Raw genomic sequence first — 22,400 nt, 5'->3', positions numbered from 1 at the left:
CTGCCCACCCACCAGAGTCCCAAGCTCCTGGCACATGTGCTGGTCTGGTGCCTTACCTCTCCACACACACAAGATCCAGGCCCACTAAAGTTGTCCAGGCCTGGTCCACCAGCACACAAGGGCAGCATGCTGACCTGGGACTCTCCCCTCCCCTCCACTCTCTTTGCCCAGGACCAACCACGTGGGGAAATCCCCAGGTTCGCTCCACCTGCCTAGAGGTGTGCTCCCTCGTTCCCACATGCCCACCAGTGCTATGTCCCTAGCCCAAGTCCATGTCCTCAGGCCCTCATGGACCACCTACCACCCACCTGGCCAGCTCACCAGCACCACTATAAATTCTTTATATATTATTATAGAAAATTATTCATTGCAGTTTATTTGGAATATTAAAAAAAACCTATGAAAATAAAAACAGCAATAACCAAACAATTCTGAAAAAAATGTTGTTAGCATTTTGATTATTTGATTCCAAGCATTTTTTTTTTAAACAGGATTTATTTATTTTATTTGGAAAAGCAGATTTACAGGAGAGACAGAAAGATCTTCCATTTGCTGGCTTATGGCTGGAGCTGAGCCAATCCAAAACCAGGTGCGTCTTCCAAGTCTCCCACATGGATAGAGGATTCCAAAGCTTTGGGTCATCCTCCATTGTTTTCCCAGGCCATAAGCATGGACTTGAGACATGAACTGGCACCTATATGGGATGCCTGTGCTTGGAGCTGGAGGTTTAGCCAGTAGAGCCATTTCACTGAGCCCCACAGGTTTTCTTTCATTTTCTTTTCTTTCTTTATTTCAAAATTTATTGATTTTGATTTGAAAGGCAGATTTTAGAGAGAAGGAGAAACGGTGAGCGAAGTCTTCCATTTCCTGGTTAACTCCCCAAATGGCTGCAAAAGCCAGAGCTGAGCTAATTTAAAGCTGAAGCCAGGAGCTTTTTCCGGGTCTCCCATGTGCACTCAGGGGCCCAAGGACTTGGGCTGTCTTCTGCTGCTTTCCCCCATAAGTGGGGATCTTGACTCCAGAATTTTGAAGACACAAAGATAATTTATAAAGCATTAGAGATGCATATGATTTTCCTGTTGATATCATGAAATGAGTATTTACCTTATATTATCAAATTATTGAAGTGTTTTACAGATGATAGTGTGATCATAAAAAATGTGACTCTTCTTAAAATTTAGTTTGCTCACAAGTTTTGATGTTACAAGCAATATCACATAATGCTTTTAAATGGATGTGTTTTGTTGGACCTTATTGCTGTATCCTTAGATTAAATCCCTAGAAAAAAATTTTTTAGGCAAAAAAATATGAACATCTGAAGGACCTTAATTTACATATATAAATAATTTATATATATGTGTGTGTGTAGATAGCACCACAGGTAGACTGCAACATTTGTGGAAAAGCAGAATTATTTTTTTTTAAATAATACATATTTATTAAAAATTCAAATACAGAAATAAAAGCACAATATCCCACCCAGTATACAGACAGCCACATAAATCCCCTTCCCTCTAATCCCATTCCCCAGAGGTTATCACTGTGAACAAGTTAAAGTATATCCTTTGAAACATTTTCCTTTGTATATACAAGTATATATAAACACACATAAATGCACTTTTGCCTTTTACAAAAATGAAATCATGTAAATGTACATATTAATCTTCAATTTCTATCTTCCTTCATTCAATATACAGAAAATTCACAACAAATCTGATTATCAGTCCTCTTGGGTTCGTTTTCCATTATATAAAATTCATATTCAAGCATCAATTACAAAACTCTTGATAATATACTTCCTGCCATCTTTGAGTCTCATCTCTAACCACTCCAGTATGAAAAGACTGGAACATAAATTACCTTAAATTCTTCCTGAAACAAAGGCAGTACAATCAAACAAACAAACAAACTAGGAACACACTCTGTCATTCCTAGATTTTGGCCTTTTCACTTTGTGTTACATTCTGCCTGGACTTTTCCATCTGGCAAGTCCCTAATTCTTCCAACAATCAGCTTAAAAATGATCTCTAGAAGACAATACTTCCCAACTTTTTTCAAGACATAATCACTTCTCTATTTACCCCTATACTTTATAGCTAGCTTCTTAATTGTACTTATCTCACAGTACTGCAGTAATTCATTTACATGTTTTGAGTTACCTTTCCATCCAAAGGATCTGATGGAGTGTTTATCTTGGAGCAGGTACTCAGTAATTTAACTGTTGAGGAACCAATGCTTTAGGAACATTTGCTGAGTACCTACTATGCACAGAACCATATCCCAAGCATGAAAAGAAACTTACCATTTTGTCCTAAGGAACTTACCATTTTCCTATTATTTCCCCTGGGTGGATGGGGGAGGGACAGAACACATTTATTATAACACCACATATTGCTTCTGACATATAGTTGGTTTCAAAAATCTATAGTCATTTGCCTCAAATTCATTTAGGAACAAGGCATTGCATAATCAAATAAATCACAAAATAACAGGTAGTTTGTCCAGCAGGTCTGTTAAATGTGGCACAGAGCCTCCCAGATCCCAATTCTCTGTCCCAAACCATGGGAAGCCTCCCCACCGTCTCCCTCCTAGGACATCATGCTTTCTTCATTTTCCATGCCCATTCTTGTGTTCTCCTGAAGCACACGGGGCTGTTTAGGTCTTACACCACCAGATCCCACATCAGAGTCACTTCCACTCTCACTCAGCTGGATAGCAGAGAAAGGATTATCTCCTTCCTCATCACTTCCAGCATCTTCCTCATCATCTTCTCCTTCAGACATAAGCAAATCCTCATATAGGACACTGGCTTGAGAGTGTGCACAGTTCTCTCCTCTTCATCTGCAAGATCGCCATCTCCATTTTCAGATTCCTGAATTACTGGCTTTTCTGCAGTGGCAGTGGGATTATCCAGGACAGAAATATTGCTCTCATCTTGATATACAGAGGCATCTCGAGACATACTGAGGGATGTGCTGGTATCATACAAATCAGGAGGCCGAGGTGTGTAGGGCCCAGGAGTCATAGGGTCCAGGCTTTCTAATTCTGCTTCCTCCAAAGCTGCTTCTTTAGCCATACAAATATCCTTCTCAAGTTGAGTCAAGTGCTCATCATACTCAGTCAATGTCTGGTAACAGACGTTCACAATTTCCTGAGCAGTCTTAGTATACTGACTCTCGGGCCCCTTTCCATGTTGGCTTCCTTATATGAGAGAGAATATATGGTATTTATTCTTTTGTGATTGACTCATTTCGCTGAGCATAACGGGTTCTAGTTGGGACCACCTGGTTTTAAATAGAATAATATTGTTCTTCTTGACAGCTGAATAATATTCCATTGAGTAGATGTACCACAGTTTTTTTAACCATTCTTCCTTAGACGCACATCTGGTTTGTTTCCATGTCATTGCTATTGTGGATTGTGCAGCTGTAAATATAGGATTACAGATTCCCTTCTCATATGCAGATTTTACTTCTGTTGGGTATATTCCTAAGAGCGGGATTGCTGGGTCATATGGCAGGTTTATTTGCAATTTTGCAAGCACTCTCCATATGGATTTCCACAATGATTGTACTAGCCTACACTCCCACCAGCAGTGAAGGAGGGTACCTTTCTCCCCACATCCACGCCAGCAGGTGTTGTTTTTCGAATTCTGGATGTAGGCCAGTCTCACAGGAGTTAGGTGGTACCTCAAGGTGGTTTTCATTTGTATCTCTCTGATGGCTAGAGAGCCTGAGCATCTTTTCATACGTCCGTTAGCCATTTGAATCTGTTCTTTCTCAAAAGAAAAGCAGAATTAAATGATGTTTATTTGGGGGCTGGTGCTGTGGTGTAGTAGGTCAAGCCTTTACCTGCAGGGCTGGCATCCCATATGGGCGTTAGTTCAAGTCCTGGCTGTTCTACTTCTGATACAGCTCTCTGCTAATGTGTTTAAGAAAGCAGCAAACGTGAGCACTTGCACCCACATAGGAAACCTGGAAGCAGCTTCTGGCTGCTGCCTTTGTATCAACCCAGCTCTGGCCGTTGGCGATCATCTGGAGCGTGAACCAGTGGATGGAAGACCTCTCTGTCTCTGCTCCTTTTTTTCAATAAAATTTGCCTTTCAAATAAAACAAGCAAACCTTTTTTGGTTTTTAATACGTAAGTCTTTTATTTAAGATGTTTATTGGAGCTGCCAGTCTTTTATTTAGTTGTTTTTTTTTTTTATTGGAAAGTCGGATTTACAAAGAGAAAGAGAGACAAAGAAAAAGATTTTCCAGCCGCTGGTTCACTCCCCAGGTGACCACAACAGCCAGAGCTGAGCCGATCCAAAGCCAGGAGCCAGGAACCAGGAGCTCTGGATCTCCCACGTGAGTGCAGGGTCGCAAAACTTTGGGCCGCCTTGACTGCTTTCCTAGACCGCAAGCAGGGGGCTGGATGGAGCTGCCAGGATTAGAACCAGCGCTCATATGGGATCCTGGGCATGTTCAAGGCGAGGACTTTAGCCATTAGACTACTGTGCCAGGCTCAAAAGAAACATCTCTTTAAAAAATATATTTATTTTGGTGCAAAATTTTTGATTTCATGCATGCAAGAGTTCCTCAAAATAGTTATGAAAATGCATTTTATGTTATATATGGGTTTCAATTGTTTATAACAAAATAAAGTTTCAATTCCATTTTTCCACAAACCTTCAGGAGTACCTCATATATCAAACTTCAGAAAGCTTATATCCTTTACACTTTCAGCAACTTGTTCAATCATGCCTGTTGGGCTGTACTCTTGCTAGCAACGAGTATTCTTGGTTTTAACCCTTGCAAATCGGAAAATGTAATGTTTGCTCATTTTCACTGTATTTGTTATAGAACTACAAGGAAGGACAAGTGGGAATATTTGTCAAAAGAAGCCAGGAAAGTAAAGTCTTACAGCGGTCTAAGATACAAACTTCCGTTTCACCAAATCAGACATTCTTGCTAGTCAACATAATTTCAAATCGCAAAGGTGCACTTTTTTTTTGGAATTGGTCTCCTATTTGGAGATGAGAAAACCTAAATCTGTACTCATTTCCAATGTGCTTCTTTGTGAGGTTGGTTACAACACTTACTTAAGCAGCCGTGAACCAGGAATGTTACTTGCTTGGAAGAGTTGATCTTTAATATCGACAGTGAATGAGCCCTTGATGAGGGCCCCTTGATGAGACTTGATGGACCCAACACCATGTAGCAATATCTGTGTGTCACACAGTAAAGACAGCCTCTGGATAAAATGGATTTGGACAGGTACAGGTTTGCACCCACGCTCCTGTCAACTTCGTGCTGTCAACGGAGACGCAGGTTCTCACTTCCACCTGCAGCTCTGGCCCCATCAGAGCTGCGTCAGCCAGGTGCCTTCTGTTAATGAAACTATTTTTTCTTGTATAGGTATATGATTTCTCTGGCTTTTCAAGAGGCATAGTTATGGTAATTGCAGAATCCCAGTCAGTGCACCAGATCCCAGGACTGTGTCGTGAGCTCCATTGTTGTTGCCGGGTGTGGCCACATGGGGATGTGCCTGTATTCTGGGTTGAGGTTCTGCACACTTGACTCTACACGCACACTCCACCTAGGTATGCATATTTCTACGCTTTGCCTCCAGCTAGATTTGAGTGCTCCAGTGTGGAGGGAGTGGTAGGGACCAAACTCATTAAAACTTGCCTGATGCTTTTCATAGACCACATGTTGTCAACTCTTGCTTACTGAGCTGTGGATTCTTCACTCTGATTGAGTGCAGAAATTTTTAGTGTTGTTTCCCATTTGAAAAAAAGACCTAATTTACAGGAAAGTTGCATTGGTAACACAATAAACTCCTGTGTTCCCTTTATTTAGGTTCATTTACTTCAACCCTTTTTTAAGCAGCTGCTTCCTCTCTATCAATTCAGTTTTCTGATTCAGAATTATGTGTTATATATGTATGTCAGATGTGTACATGACCTGCACATATAATGTATGTGTACTTTGTGTGTACTTATATGATTAAATGCTAAGCCATTTGGAAGTTGTAGATTTCATAGTCCTTATGCCCTAAACACGGAAATGTGAATTTCCTAATAATGACATTCCTGTACTTAATTGGTGTGCTGAGAAAATTCAGGAAATTTAACATGAATGTAACTGTTGGTCACACTGGTCTTACTCAAACTTCATCAGTTGTCCCAGGACTGTCCTCACCTCTCACACACTATATTGGTCTTGTTTTCCAAGTTTCCATTTAGTGTGAAACAGTTCCTTGCTCTTGAATGTTGACATTTAAAAGCACAGGCCTTCAATTTTGGCTTGTCAGACTGGTGTGGATACGACCCAGGCTATGCTTATTTTGTATACAAGGAGCAGAGATGTCACAGTGATGAACTCTCCTTGTCACTACCTGACATCGAGACACAGTGTGAATTCTGGTCACTTGCTCGAGTGCTGTTCACTGCAAGGTACCACTCTACTCCCAGCAGTGTGGGAGGGCTGTATCCATGCGCGCATGCAGTGTTCCCTCCCAGACATGTACCCCATGCTCACTGAGCAGTGTTCTCTGCATTGCTTATGATGTGTCAGCACACCCCGCCTGTGAACCCTTCCACATTTATCTATCAGCATTTTGCCTTCCATCTGTATCTGTCTGCCTACTAATCTACATATGTATGTATGTATTTATCTATTTACCTAACTATCTTTTTTTACCAGAGTCAATGTGGAGTCAGATTCCATTTAACTGTTGTAACATGGAGTTCCTGAACTACCCACAGAAGTTCCTAATACGATATAAACTGCCTCATACTCATTTTCATTGGCCAAAGCAGTCTGCAAACATCAACTTTAACAATGTTTTCCGCACAACGCTCTCCCAAATGGAGTCTAATTTTTGGATCATTCAAGGCTTCCACCTACTGCAACGAATAATGGTGAGTTGGGTCATTTTACTTGGATGGTGACTAAGTGAAAGGGTGAACTTAGAACTTTACAATGTAAGCTGTTACATAATCTTAGTTCATATCTGTCCTGATCTTGGTTCTTGAAAATTCATGTAATCCCAAGGTGGACCTCTAAGGCATTAGGTGGGCCAGAACTACAGAGAAAGTTACGACATGGTTGGCACATTTTATATCCTTTATGAATGTTATTTTTTTTAGTATCAATGTCAAGCAAAATACATTTCTCTCAACTTTCAACCGAATTATCATTTTGGTTTTGACAAGAATAAGGTTGGTTTCCTTAGGACATTAGAGCAAAACAGAAAAAAAAAACCCTCAGTTAATCTTAATTCTTGCTTTTTAAAGAACTAACAGCCTACAACTCAAACCCTGCTCTAATGTGTTCCTTCTTCGACCTTCAGATAAGGCTGTTAGATGAAGACTGTACTACGGCCATATCCTGTTTTTTTTAAAAGTGTTATTTTAAAGATTTATTTATTTTTATTACAAAGTCAGATGTACAGAGAGGAAGATCTTCCGTCCAATGATTCACTCCCCAACGACCGCAACGGTCGGTGCTGCGCCGATCCGAAGCCGGGAACCAGGAACCTCTTCCGGGTCTCCCACGTGAGTGCAGGGTCCCAAGGCTTTGGGCCGTTCTCGACTGCTTTCCCAGGCCACAAGCAGGGAGCTGGATGGGAAGTGGAGCTGCCGGGATTAGAACCGGCGCCCATATGGGATCCCAGGGCGCGTTCAAGGCAAGGACTTTAGCCGCTAGGACACGCCGCCAGGCCCCGGTCATATCCTGTTTTAAAAACAGCTTTAACCTCTAACACCGAGCAGCATTTTGCCTTTTTAATTATTTGGGAAAATATTGCTGGTATGCCATACCACATTTTCAAAAACTGTGAAGTCTTAAACATAAAAACCACTGATGATTTTATCCTGATTCCTAAGGAATTCAGTACAGAGAGATAACCACACACTGCACCTTGTTCTAAAGCCATGTTTCTCAAGTATCTGAGGCTAAGAATCAATGTATTTAAAATTTTCAATTCACTGCAAACTACAACATAGTTCTGCTAGCGTGTAGCTTCCGGTACACACATCTTCCCATTCAAGTCCAACACTTCATGTGGTCTGTAACCTGTTCAACAAGTGGATACCCACCAGTCATGACTGGATGTCATGGTCATGGCTAATGGCCTTTCTTGAAATTCCTGCACTTGCTGTGGACTGGCTACAAACAGCCTGTGCACTGGCACTAGCCTACAATGACACTTTGGAGTGTCACTGCTGGGAGGTGTCCTCTGTGAAAACACAACTATCCCCCGTCACTGCATTACTTCTTTCCAAGGGTCCACGATTAGCAGGTAGCGGAACTTGGGATTCAAAGTCAAGGCAGTCAGGGAACAGAAGGGCCAGTGTTCTGAGCCCAGAAATGCTGATTCCAGAGCTGGGGCTCCTCTTCATGTGTTTACCTCACTCGAACAATTTTGAAAGCCAGGTTTTAGGTTATCTGACCAGGGCCGTCTCCAACATACCTGTGGTGTTTTATAGATCTGCCACCCTCCACCCTCATCATGCTTTCCTCTGTTGGTTGAAGAGTGGATTTCCTCCACTCCCAGGTCAAGAACTTTACCTTTGGGTTCCATCCTTCCCTTTCTTGGATGCTCTTGAACCTAAAAATAGTCCTCCTGAAATAAACAACCCTGCAGGATCAGGCATGAGATCCAGTTTACAGATGAAGCTGCTGAGGACAGGAGGCAGTCACCAACCCAAGCATGTTACTAACTCTCCGTGACTACACGGTGACCAGATGTCAGCTTGCCAAGCTGATTACCCTATAACTTTGGCTGGTTATTGCTTTCCTTCATTCTCAGCAGTGTCCCATTTTGGATAGGAAATTCTTTGGTCACCCCTACACTGTTATGAGTGGTGGAGACAGAATTGCCAATCCCATCTGTGTGTCTGACTGTAAAACCTGACCTGCTCCCAGGCTAGTCCTTAAAATTCAGAATGACCAGTTCAGCACTAATTCATAAAGCACTCACTCTGTGACTCTGCTAAGAGACGCAGATCAAAAGTGGCACCAAGTATGGTTCATGTGCTTGGAAGCTCGTGTTTCAGTGAGGCGATGGGCAAATACACCAGGCCAGGCTGCACAAGGTGCAGGGCCCAGTGCAGATTGCAAAGGAGGAGGGGTCTGTGTTTAAAAGTGCAGTGTTTCAAGACCCTGCAACAAAACACAAAACCTAATGCTGGGCTCTTCCAAGCAGATTCTATGACCTAGTCCAACAAGTAACGGGTACTCAGGACATCACAGAAGTACAAGAGTGTCCCTTAGGGTGAAAGAGTTACCCAGTATGAAGACCTGTCCTAGGAGGGCTTCCTGGAAGACACAAAACCCGTGCTGACCTTAGAGGACAAAGACAGTGAGAATCTCTCCACTTTATGGATGGGTTACTGGGGACAAGCACGCCATTAGTCCTCTGGATTCAAGTGCCAAGGGCCTTCTTCCAGTGACACTGCACCAGCCTGCCTCTGGGACTGCAGGACACAGCGCAATGGACATGGAGACATGTGGTGCAGATTGTCCTGCAAGGCCCCAGCTGCCGAGGTGCCACCACATGCAATGGCTGCTCAAGGAGGAGTGACAAAGGCCTGGCCTTTGGTACGTGGCAGGACCACCACTGTGGGCCATGCTGATGCCAATTCCCCATGGGGTCAGCGAAGGTCAAGGCTGTATTCCAGCTCCCTCTGGCCAACTGAGTTTGTCCTTCGGATTTCCCAAGTGCTGACCTCAAAGGTCTTCCTTAACAACATCCTGAACACATTTGGAGTGGAAATAAACAATAGATCACAGGTGTACAGCGGGAATAAATGCTACTGAACTGTTTTCCAACTCACCTTTCTTATACGCACAGCAATGCATGAGTTACCACTGCTCTACCTATGCTATGCTTATGTGGTACTCTCAATCCTTTTAGTTTTAGCCACTCTAACTTGTGCCTAGAGCCACAGCACTGTGGTTTTAACTTGCATTTCTCTGAGAGTGAGCATTTTTGCAGTTATTGATCACCTCGATCCTCATTTTGTTAAAATGCCGGTTCAAGTCTCCTCTCTCTCTCTCTTAATTGGGCTTTCTGTGTATTTTCTCATTTTTAGGAGTTATTTATGTTCTGAGACACTGATTCTTAGACTTTAGCCTGTATCAGAATCACTTCCAGGGCTTGTTAAAACACAGATGAATGGTTTGCAGCACCAAAGGTTCCAATCTACCATATCTAAAATAAGGCTTAACAATTGACATTTCTAGTAAGTTCTCAGGTGATGCTGTCAGCCCAGGGGCCATGAATATACATATTTAACTTTTACTTGAGAGGCAGGGGAGGGGTGTAGAGAGAACTCCTATCCACCGGTTATCTCCAGAAAGTTCACCAACAACAGGCCCGGGCAGACCAGGAGCCAAAGCCAGGAAAGCAGCCTTGTCTCCCAGTGAGTGGCAGAAGCCTGGTTCTTACGCCAGTCTGCTATGGTGCGAGCTTGAGTTAGGAGCCACAGCCAGAAACTGGAACCAGGCACCTCCAGCATGGGCTAGGGACATCTTCCCTGGCATTGTAACCACTAGGTGAAATGCCCACTCCATCTGTAGCATTTGAAATGCAGCAGCAATGGGCGTTTGTTGATAGTTTTGAACAAAATCACCTTAAAAATCAAAACCGATCAAACTTTGCTTCATTGTTCAAGCCGGGGGCCTAGAACAGTGCAACTGGACCTGTGAAGTTTCAAGCTATCTGAAAACCATGGATCTTCTCACACTATTTGGTAGAATTAATTAGTCAAAAAAGATCCGTTGATAATGGAAGATGATTTTTGATTTCAAGGTTTTTGATCATAGCAAACCCCATGGCTGTCATCAGCCAGGACGCGAGTCAGTAATCTAAAGACAAAAATAGAGCTCTCTGAAGAGAGATGAAAACTGTGATTTATTTCAAATGGAATTAAAAATCCTAAGATGACACTAAAACAGAAATGAAAGAAGAACATGTTTTTATGACTGCCAATAACCTCTACAGACCAAATAAACACATACACATGGCAGATGTTTCCGATTTTTTAACAAACTTATTATCACTATTGTCATTTCACTCTCCAGAAATACTAAAACATCATTACTAGTAAATGACTTGGTGTGTGTGGTTTATGGGGAATATACATTAACCATACATTTCTATATACACAGAGCTGAACAGCTCTTACACTTGACGCATTTGGATAGCTTGCTCTGCGTGCACGCTTCAGCGTTCCATTTTACAAAACATGCTTTTCTCTCCTGTTGTACTGACATATGCAATTTGAGGGTGGCTCTGCCATCCTGTGAGGTCATAAGAGTCCACTTAAACCCTGAAAGTAAAGCCTTTGATAACGTGAACTTAACATACCATGGCCACCTCCATCAAGAAAACTAGACTTGTAGTTCAAATATCGCACAAGTCCTAGGAAGTACTGTGGTTTGTTGATTCAGAAAGACCTCCAGAAGCTGTTATTAGTGGTCAGAAGTAAACATAAACTAATCTGGGCAGGCTCACAGGCGTGAACCCTACGGATACATTCAGAGAATGGACTGCATAATTACTGCCAATGTTTGTGATGATTTTCAGTTTCTCTTACCACGTCAGGAGGTCCTAGGCACGTGATGCAGGAAGGATTTCAACAAAGGCTAAACCAAACAGTTTAGACTCAACAGGCCTCACCTTCTGTAAACCAGAAATCCAAATAAGAATAACACTGGGTATTTCAGGAATTACAGTGGGAGGTTTTGGCCTGCTGAGTCTAAAACCACAACTGAGTTCTCATGTGTGCCAGAACCAGATGAACCATGTGAACCTGGCTGGTGCTGGTGTGTCCGTTGTCATCAACTCACCCACAAGGGCACCCACCTTTAGGGAGTGCTGTTTTCTCTTCTGTCTATTCTAGAATTTTCAGCCATCTCTCTCTCTCTCTCTCTCTCTCTCTCTCTCTCTCTCTCTTTCTGGTGGAGGTAGACTCTCTAAGTGTGACTTAAAGTATATCTTGTGATCTTCTTAGTAATCTGTCCTATTTTAATCAGAGGCCTTGATGGAAAACAATGGGTCCTAGTTAGGTCAAATAAAGTTGGCAAGATGAAGTGGCAGCCTTGTGCGGTCTTCAAGTAAATAGAATCCCTGATATAATTGGATAGCGATATGCAATTTTGGACTAGCAGGAACAAAAAACAACAACCTATGACAACTCTATTCTATTCCTTATAAAATGAGATTTGGCTCTGGGGTCTGGTAAGGCATAAAACCTGGTAGACAACATTTATTGGTGGCCTGCACCTCTGATTCAGATTAAACTGAAACAGTTAAGTAAAAATAACAAACCCTTTTGTCAAAGCTTGAGATCACTGGAAGAAGCTGAGGGGCAGATTCAAAAAAACTAACATTTTGAACATGTCCATATTATAGCTTAGTAAAAAAATGTACACTATAATTAACACAGTGCAAAAACAATTGGAAAACGCTTTTGGAACAGAGCTGACATCTTGGTAGAATCACAGTGCCGTCTCAAAAATAGTTAAGGCAGAGGGCTGTCCATTGGAGGTGCTTGTAACCACGGAGTCCGTTTGACTGACATCTGGATAATTCCTTTTGAAGAACACCTATCCAAAAAAAGAGAAAGAAATATAAAGAACATGTGAAAAAGTTTTAAAGCCCTGCTCCCCGAAGCCCTGCATTTCCACGGCCACTTCTTCATATGAAGCACATGAGAACATTCACGAAGGCACAATTAGAAGTGGCTAACAGTCAGAAGGGGTGTAAGTCCCGCCACAGCCCTCAGCGCGGCTGGGCTCAACACCAAACAACCTGTGGATCCACTCGGGTTCTGATCACTCTGATTCAGAGATACACTTCACCACTGCACTAACTTGATAAGCAAAATCGTTTTCCTGACTCCAAACTCAGTGATAAATTAAAAGCAGGACGACAAAGGGACTGAGGAATCCAGCATCGGAGCAAGGGTTTCTCATTTTCACCCATAAAAAAGGAGCACAATAGATTGGGATGTTAATATCAAATTGTAATCCCTGTATTTCATAAACTCTGACTGACAAGCATTGAAATGCTGGCGTCCACGGATGAAAGATGCCGGTGTTTAATTCGTGCGGCAGAGCAGTTACAGGGGCTATAGAAATGTGATCTGTGGATAGTGGGCTACAAAAATGAAAAGAGAAGCAAAAGCCTTAAACAATGACTCAGCCAAGCAACTTCTCTAAAATGGGAGATGACACCCCGTAATAGGACAGTTCTTTGCCAAGCCTTTGAGTTGCTGAATTCTGCCAATTTCCGGCTGAACTCAAAGAGATACAGGTTTTCTGATAAAGGTATAATCAGAACATAAAGGAAATGAAATGCTGTCAGGTCGCTCTGTTCCACAATCATCAGTTTTTAGTAGCTGTATCGTATCTCAGTTCCTTGACAGACGCACATAACAAAATGAAATAATGTCAAGACTTGTGAGCTCTTATCTCAGAATGTGTTTGGGCGAAAAAGGGCTTCAAATGTAATTTTTTTTCCAGAAAAGAATGTGAAAAGTTTTGTTTGAGTCTTTAAAACAGAAAATGTACCATCTCTCTGAGGCTGACACGTGTCACACGATTCAGGATCTGTTTCATAAAACCTGGCTCCAAATATACGTGTGGGTGTTATGCACAAAGTGAGCACTGGACATCATGGCCTTTGCGTTAAACCAGCAAACTGCTCAGACACCTACCTACACAGCAAACCCACTTTCTTTTTCTCTGACTACTGGCACTCCTGTTACTCTAAAAACATCACTGTATATAAGATACTGTATATCAAATGTAACTTCAGAAGAGACATAAAACATTCTTCAATGTGCTTTATCTCTACTGAAGTATCAGTTTTCAGAAATAATACTTGGGGGCTGGGGAGGAAGTAATTCCTTAACATCTTCTTTCCCTGTTTTGTAAAGCTAGCCATATTGCTTGCAGTTAGAATTTTAATTACTTTTTCAAAGACTTGGTTTATTTATTTGAAAGGCAGAGTGTGAGAGAGAAGATACAGTGAGATTTTTCCATCTGCTGGATTGCTCCCCCGATGGCCTGGGCTGGCCAGGCTGAGGCCAGTTGCCTAGAACTCCATCCCGCTTTCTCACCTGGATGACAAGGACCCGAGCACCTGTGTGATCTTCTGCTGCTTTCCCAGGTGCACTGGTAGGGAGCTGGTTTGGAAGTGGAGCAGCTGGGACCGAGGCTGGCACTCACATAGGAGGCCAGTGCTATAGAAAGGCAGCCCCAGTTACATATTTACATATCCCACAAACAACTTTTTTATTGGTGAAACTAAGAACAGGTAAAAGAACAAACAGCTCTTAGTTTCTACTTCTCACTGCTTGGTAGAATCTCCAGGTTTCAGAACCCTCTTGATGTGTCTCTTTTAAAGAGACAATGATAGGATTATCCCTGAAGTGGTTCTGGCTTGAAGGTCTGAAATGTGTCATCAAAAAGATGCTTGCTGTGCGTAACCTCCTTTGAGTTTTGTTTCTCGGTTCTCCTGGTGTGTAATGTACTGTGGAGCACATAACGTGCACCTGCAAAATCCATGATTATACGAAAAAGCACCTTTCTGTAGTACCACACAGGCTAAGAAGGGCATGAAGACCACTGCAGCTTCTCTGGCAGGGTCTCGGGGGAATCCAGTCTCATCTCTGTCTCCTTAGACTAACTGCTGATCCTGGTCTCTGTGCTGGCTGCCTGCTTTGTAAAGTGAGATAACAATGACTTACCTCATAGGAACTAATGAATGGCTACAAGCTGCAGCCGAACACACGCCGAGCTAAGTGCTGGGTGTGATCACAAATAGTGTTGGAAGTGGTCCCTTAGCACACAGAAAGTAGCAGTATCATCCACAGGCAAGATGACAGCAAAAACATCCTGGGTCCTTCTTGTGACTCTTTTGATTTATATTAACACAATCCCAGAGTCACAGGGGAGATGTCTTTTATTAAGTGACCATGGTAACCCAGGAGGTACAAAAGTCCATCAAAAGGATTTCAAAGGCCGGGGGCTCTGAGAAGTTACTTGCGCACTTCTACCTCAGTTTCTCCACGTGTCAAAAAGAGATAGTTGTAAAAATGTTGGGGTGGGGTGACAACGTAAATTTGGGGGCAGCAAACAGAATCTGGGACCCATGAGTGTTTGACTATCTCGTCCTCCTCTTCTTTTTCTTTTGAGTTGGGGTCGCTACTGCTTCTGTAATGTATGCTAAAACCAAGGTCGGTATTTAAACTGTAGCTCATCAGTGAAGTCCCATAATGGAGTCTGATCTCACTCAAGACAACACAAGAATAAAAGCTCCCTTGCCTGCACAAAGAACTGGACCTTTACTTACAGGTACTTGTAAGACAGCTGGCAATGTGTTGAATTCTGGTTCAAGACTTAATTCTCACTGACTTGCAAGGCACCAAGCCAATCACAGTGGGTCGTAAGAACTCTTATTCCTCTTGTTTAAAGCAGGTCTGTGTGGGAGATCACCCCTGAATCTGCCTGCTTAGCCATGTAGGAGGCTGCAGAAACACACCATACTGTGTTCCCAGGGAAACCCCTGGTAGGAGTCTCAGCTGAAACCCCAATCTGGCCTGTTCATTGGGCATATAGTGAGAGCAGTAGATTGGACCCCAGTCTCTCTTCTCTGTCCTTGGATGGGCTGTGCTAGGACTTCCCTGATAAACAACTCTAGAAGTTAAATGTTAACACTCATCCTGTTTTTCAGCTACATGTAATGAGTTTTTGCCTTCCTGCCCTGCATGCAAAACGTGACCTATAACTTGGAGGGTCCACAGAAATAGACATGCCTACTAACCAGTTACAATGTTATTGTTGGGTGGGACTGCCCTTCTGCCTGCCCCCTTTCCTACTCTATATAAGCTTGTAACTTCTTCCAAATAAGCAGACATCCTTGGCCAGTTTGTCTCTGATGGTTCCGCAAGTGAAAAGCATCATCACCTCACCCCTGCCTCACCCCTTGGTGATCTTGGGGCCTGCTGGAAAGAAAACCTCTGAGAGGTCTGGTTTTGGTGCACATGGTTGGTAGGTACAAAGGGATGTAAAAAATTCATGAAAAAGGGAATTAAGAGAATACCAATTTCCATAAACTTTTGAAGTCCCTTTATATTTTATCATAAAGTTAAGGAGTACTGGAGAGTTAGAGATGATGGAGTAATGAACTGTCTTTTTCCTTATCCTTACTTGAGATCACCCTAAAATATCAAATATATTGAAAAATTAGAAAGAAGTTTAGCACTTGATGATATTTAGAGTCATGTGAAAGCTGAATGTTAAAATGTCTGGAAGAGCTGCCAAAGGCTACTGGATCCCATGGGGCTGTGACAGAATGGGGATGCTTAAGGCAGCAGGTCTCAGCAATCATGGAGAGTTAGTTCTCCCATTAGTTGACACCTTCAAACATCTTGCCTGATGCGTGCTCACTGGGAAAGCTTTAGACGAGATTCTGAGTTGTAACTGGCATTGTAAATGTCCAATTCTGTGGACCAAGGAGGAAGGACCCAACATACATTCATGTCAATCTTTGTCTGTGTCCATCTCTTCAGCAGAAATAATGCCCTTACCACAACTGTCCTGCAGCTGTATCAGAAAATTCATTGTAATTGAAAATGATGAGGAAGCAGGTGGGTCAGCATTGTGGCACAGTTGTTTAAGCCACTCCCTATGACCCGACAATCCTATCAGACTGCTGGTCCAGCTCCGTTCCACTTCCTATCTAACTCCCTATTCACGGGTCTGAGAAGGCAGTAGGAGATGCCACAAGTGCTTCTTCCTGTCACCCATGTGGCAGACCTGGATGGAGCGCCTGGGTTCTGGTTTCTGTGGGACCCAGAACTAGTCATTGTGGCCAGTTGGACAGTGAACCAGCAAACACAAGATCCCACTATCCCATCCTCTTTCTGCAACCCTGTCTTCCAAATACATAAATCTGTTCTTTTAAGATGAACTTTTAAATTAGAAATGCAGATTTGCAGAGAGGAGAGACGGGGAAAGATTTTCCATCTGCTAGGCTCACTCCCCAAATGGCCACAACAACCAGAGCTGAACTGATCTGAAGCCAGGAGCCAGGAGAATCATCCAGTTCTCCCACGTGGGTGCAGGGTACCAAGGCTTTGGGCTGTCCTTCACTGCCCTCCCAGACCACAAGCGGGGAGCTGGATGGGAAGTGGAGCAGCTGGGACACAAATTGGTGCCCACATGAGATTGCCAGTGCTGCAAGAATGAGGATTAGCCAGTTGAGCTATCATGCCAGCCCCGGTAAATATCTTTTTTGTAAGATGTTGAGTAGAAATGATGATAAAAGCAGTAGTACAGGATTTGTAAAGTAAAAAAAAGTGAGCCAAAAGAACAAGATAAACACAATAGGTAAACACTAAGCAAACAAAAAATGCTAAAAATACAATGTAGTACACTCAAAGAAAACATAGCACAAAAATCACTCTGTGCACAAGAGACACAACAGTACATGGAACGGCACAACAGTACCGGAAAACATAGCAGAGGAAGGGAAAATGCTGACAAATGTCAAAGGTGAGGTGGAACATAAAAGTCAATTTACCAAAAAAAAAAAATGACAGTTCTACTGAAAGCAGCATAAAGAACATTGGCCAAGTAGTATAGTTGGAATTTGATTTGGCTTCCAAATTCATGTAAACATTTAAACACTCAAGTCTTTGGGACAAGCATTTGGCACAGTGCTTAGATGCCACTAAGTTACCCACATCTCATATTAAAGCTTTGGGCCATCATTGACTGCTTTGCCAGGCCACAAACAGGGAGCTGGTTGGGAATTGGAGCAGCCAGGACATGAGCCACTCATATGGAATCCTGAGCAGGTGTGTAAGGCGAGGATTTAGCCATTAGGCCATCACTCTGCGCCTGATACCTTGAAATCTTAACTTAGTATTTCAGAGTGGGAGTATTTAGAGACAGGGCCTTTAAAAGGGAAACTGAGATGAGATCTTTCGTAGGGTCCGATACTACTTAAGATAAAGAGATTAGGACACACACATGCCAAGACACATGAAGTCACAGAGAGATTGCAGCTTAGCTGCACCAAGGAGAGAAACCTCAGAGGAAAACCTGCTCTCAATGACAACCTGTATCTTATAGTACAACCTCTGAAACAGGAAGATGATGACCCACCAAGCCCACTACTTGGTGGGCTTACTCAGCTATGCCACCCCAAGCAAATGAACATACCCTCTATCTTTATGTGTGTAAGAACTGCTTTCTGTGTTTTTGCATGGATCATTCACAGAGGCTAATCCAAGGGGATCAGCTTGTTTGCACCTACATTTTCAGGAAAGCAATTACAGAGTTAAGAGGTTACAACCTAAGAGTGCCCTTTTCCCACTTAAAGAGCTTTCTTGGTTGATTTAGACCAATCCGCATGATGTTCTAGTTCTGACTCATGCACTGGTATCTGATGCCTGTGCATCTCAAAGGCTAACAATCCAGCAGCTTATTCTCCTAAGAAGACCAAGTATGTGCAAAAGTAACATCAGATAAACATTCAACTCGATGAAGAATCAAGATCCATATTTCCCTTTCTCTCTCTAGAATTGACCTGAGGCAATGGTTAGGAAGGACTGAAATCTAAGAGGGACATGCCATTGTGTGAACCGGGTGATTGGCCACAGCGCCTGCACCTTGGATACGCAGTGGGACAAGGGACAGAATTTTCATTCCACAGAATGCACCATCCCATGGTGACCCATCAGCCTTGCCCAGCAGGCCCTCTGTTCTATACTGACCAGCTCTGTGCCTTCAAAACAGCCTTGGACCCAAATGTCCTTATCAATAAATGGGATAAAAAATAACCATTGTGAGGATTAAACATACATGCAAGAACTATACAACCCATGTAGCTTAAACTATCAAGAATATGCAAATGTAAGTTGTTATCAATTTTATTGAATTGCATAATCAGTGACTGTAATTCTATGATATGGTGTGTGATGTGATGATGATTCACGTTGGTATAAGTTATGTGCGAGTCTATGTTACAAGTATGTTATATTTGAATGGAAAGATGTCTGTCTCTGTCACAAACTAACATAACACTGGGCCACATTCCTGGGGAATTAAGTAATCCTGATTTTTAACATAAGGGTACTGAACTGGATTATGCAAGCTGGATCTATCTAAACTTCTATGATCTATTTCTCATTACTCAATGCCTTGACAATGTCATGATAACATATTTTTTAAATGGGGACTTTGACATGTAGGGGTGGAATATATCCTTTTGAAGTGAAATGCCTGAGGTGTCAAAGAACAAAAAGGCTTGAAGTTCCGGGCTCCCTTGTGACTAGATTATATAGGGAATCACAAATGATTGATCGGTCTCATGGAGCATGCTTTGAGTGGATGACACTCTTGAAGATGAAAGTATTCTGTATATTTCAAACATTAAAAAGAATTACAAGGGCAAGACACAAAGTTTGTGGAAAGTGGAATTAAAAGCTTATTTTGCTGGGAAAAATTTCAAAATCGTTTTTATAAAATATGTATTTCTAATGAACTCTGTGAGGACACCCTCTCTAGGGCTTCAGGTGAGGCTTCCCTCACTCCAATACAATGTAAGTCCTTGTACAAAGTTCAGAGTACAGACTGCTGTCCCCAAGGCCAGGTCTGAACCCTGCCTGCCAAGTCCTCAGTGACCCACCTGTCCCTTCCCTTCTCCAAGTCCCAGTCTCCTAAACTGGCAATAGTAACAGAAGCTACATCAGAGCCCGGTATGTCACATAACATACACCAATGTGAATCATCATCACCATCACACATCATATCATTGAAGCTCTCTGCTGCTCTCTATTCTTTGGCTTCCATCACCAATGACTATAGGTGTGTCCAACATGTATGCTAGTACCAATAGTGTGGATACGTAGTCACTGACTGAACAGAACGGAGGATGGAAGCAGGACTCACTGCATCTATGGACAGTGTGGAAGGCACAGCTCCTCATATCTAAGGAGGGAAGAGATGAAATAGTTGGTGACACAAGAGAATCTAGGCTAAATTTTGGATTATCTCTTACAGGACTGTTGGGCACTGGATTCTGTTGTCTTTGACATGTGAAATATGACACAGAACAGGCCATTTTATTCCACCCAGGGTGTTGAAATTCAGAGAAATGCAGAAATCCATGAAGAATGGCATGTTCCAGCCATACTGTGATAGCCAGAGGTCAACAGTTGTCTCACTAAGTGTCATACAGGCGCACTCAGGAGACAAGAATACCGACCCTCTTGTCTTCCCTCTCAGCTCCTTCTAGCAAGATGATTCCCACCTTGCAGAATCCCCAGACAGAATGAGGGACAGTTGCAGGACAGTAAGACCTGTATACAACACTGCAACGAACACATCAGGAAGACATTGCTACATCACCATGACTGGAAAGACACTCAAGCTAAATGTCTTCAGTGCTGTGTAACCTTCGGGCACTAACTGAAGTCTAGCTTTGGACACTCTGAATCCTTGATTTCTTCATGACAATCCCACCTTCTGGAAGGTAGAAGAAGGGGACATCTGGATGCAATCTTGAACAATCAGGAATTAGGGAAGTGACTTTCAGATACCATGACAGTATTATGTCTAAGTCAACTTTACAAGTTACAAAAACAAAAACAAAAGCAGTACACATCACCGACAGGTCTGGCTAGAACAAGTGAGTAATATCCCACATTTTTTGCCACAAACATTCAAATGTTTCTGGATATATCTGAACAACATTTGCATCTCAAACTTTGTTAGATAAACACCATGGCGATGAAATGCAACGGGTCTTTTGTGTGATACACCTTTCTGGCATGAGAGCCTGAACTCACAGTAGACCTTGTGAAACAATCCACTCTCAAATCTCCCTCCCTGGCAGGCACATTTGCTTGCACAGGTGCGTGTGCACAGGTCGCGACCGCTACCCTCTCCTCATGCTGCCAGCGTCCCCCTGCAGACCTGACTTCAACCCAAGACGGGTCATTAAGAGCTGGTCATGAAGCCTTGTCTTGGAGGCTTATAATTGAAAAGGGCACAAAGTGCTCGTTACCATACCCAGGGTGCCAAAGTGTGAGGAGGGAGCAGTTGAGACAAAGTTTAATTACAGCGCCGGGGCGCACGCTCACCTGTTTTGCTGTCTCGGTGAGGGCAGCGGCTTCTGCCTTGCCCAGCTGTTGCACCATCTTGTAAAAGAGGCTCTCTTTATTTTGCAGCAAAACATACGGCTCATCATATTCTTTCAGTCTTCCTGAATCCAAAACCTGTGAGTCAGCAGAAAGCAGCGCATTGAAACACAAGGCTCGGCAGCAACATATCATATTGCAGACAATACCTCGGAAAGGGCAGGGGAAGGAGAACACAGAGTCTGGGTGGTAGGGTCTGGATGGTGTTTAAATGCTTTGATTACCCAGTTTGACCAGGTAGACAAAGGACTAACCTGACCTTTTATTATGATAATGCTACAGGAGAGGGAGAGAAATGAAAGTGCTAGACTACCCTTATGGGCACTCAGCAGTCCTGTGGGATTTTATGCCCTGCCCGGGCTATTTGGGCTTGTGAGTACTTTTCATTCTCATGATGTGAGCTTTGAGGGGTCTTTACATATACATTCAGAACTGGAAAATATTTTGTTGTTGTTGTTGTTTAGATATATACTTATTTAGAAAGGAGAGAGAGAAAGAGAGGTAGTAGGGGGAGAGGGAGAGAGGGAAAAGGAGGAAAGAGAGACCTTCTACCTGCTGGGTTACTTCCCAAATACAACCGACAGAGATCCAAGCACCTGAGCCAGCATTTCGCAGGAACATCAGCGAGCAGGTAGATCTGAGGCAGAACAGCTAGCCGCCAACCCGCCTCCCCCTGCGGGACGCCACAGCTGCAAGGACCAGCTGAACCAACTGTGACACAACACTGTCCAGGGGAAACCTCTTCGTTTAAGAGAATCAAGCTCAATCTATCTGAAAGGTAGGGCAATGTTACATTTATCAGAGGAGAAGACTTTATGGCAAATTCACCGCTGAGCTGATCTGACAGTCTGAGCAATCTGGCCCAAGCATGTTGAGACTGAATCAAAAGCTGGGAGATCTCTGCCTTGCAAGGCAAATGAATAATTTTCTGGATGTCTGGAAAACAAAATGTTTCTAGGATGTCTTTAGGGTCCTGGATGATGTCCACTGGTAAGAGGGGCAGAACCTGCTTTCAGTGAGGTCAACGTGCATCGAGAAGTCAGGTATGGATGAAGTTCATGATTCCCAGAGTGCAAGACTGGCCAAAAGAGGTGCTACCCTAAGCAGCTTTAGCGTAAGTGCTCTGCACAGAAGAAATCTCTAGAAATCCAATTTTCTCTGTGGATAAGACTAAAGAAGTGATTAAGAA

General features: G+C 42.9%; 1 protein-coding gene across 2 annotated transcripts in view; it reads right to left on the bottom strand.

Moving 5' to 3' along the window:
• Positions 1-11,942: 11,942 nt before the first annotated feature.
• The window catches only part of ABCC4 (ATP binding cassette subfamily C member 4), a 237,727-nt gene continuing 227,269 nt past the window's right edge, over positions 11,943-22,400 (bottom strand). For both annotated transcript variants that reach the window (XM_058670536.1, XM_058670537.1), the window contains 2 exons: positions 21,155-21,289; positions 11,943-12,602 (listed from right to left, as the gene is read on the bottom strand). In XM_058670536.1, coding sequence (XP_058526519.1) covers positions 12,495-12,602; positions 21,155-21,289 — 243 coding nt within the window. In that variant the 3' untranslated portion in view covers positions 11,943-12,494. The remainder of the gene's footprint in view (positions 12,603-21,154; positions 21,290-22,400) is intronic.

The sequence above is a fragment of the Ochotona princeps genome, chromosome 12 (assembly GCF_030435755.1).
Source record: "Ochotona princeps isolate mOchPri1 chromosome 12, mOchPri1.hap1, whole genome shotgun sequence".
NCBI lineage: Eukaryota > Metazoa > Chordata > Mammalia > Lagomorpha > Ochotonidae > Ochotona > Ochotona princeps.
The sequence above is the reverse complement of the archived record's forward strand: the minus strand, read 5'-3'. Positions and strand labels throughout refer to the sequence as shown.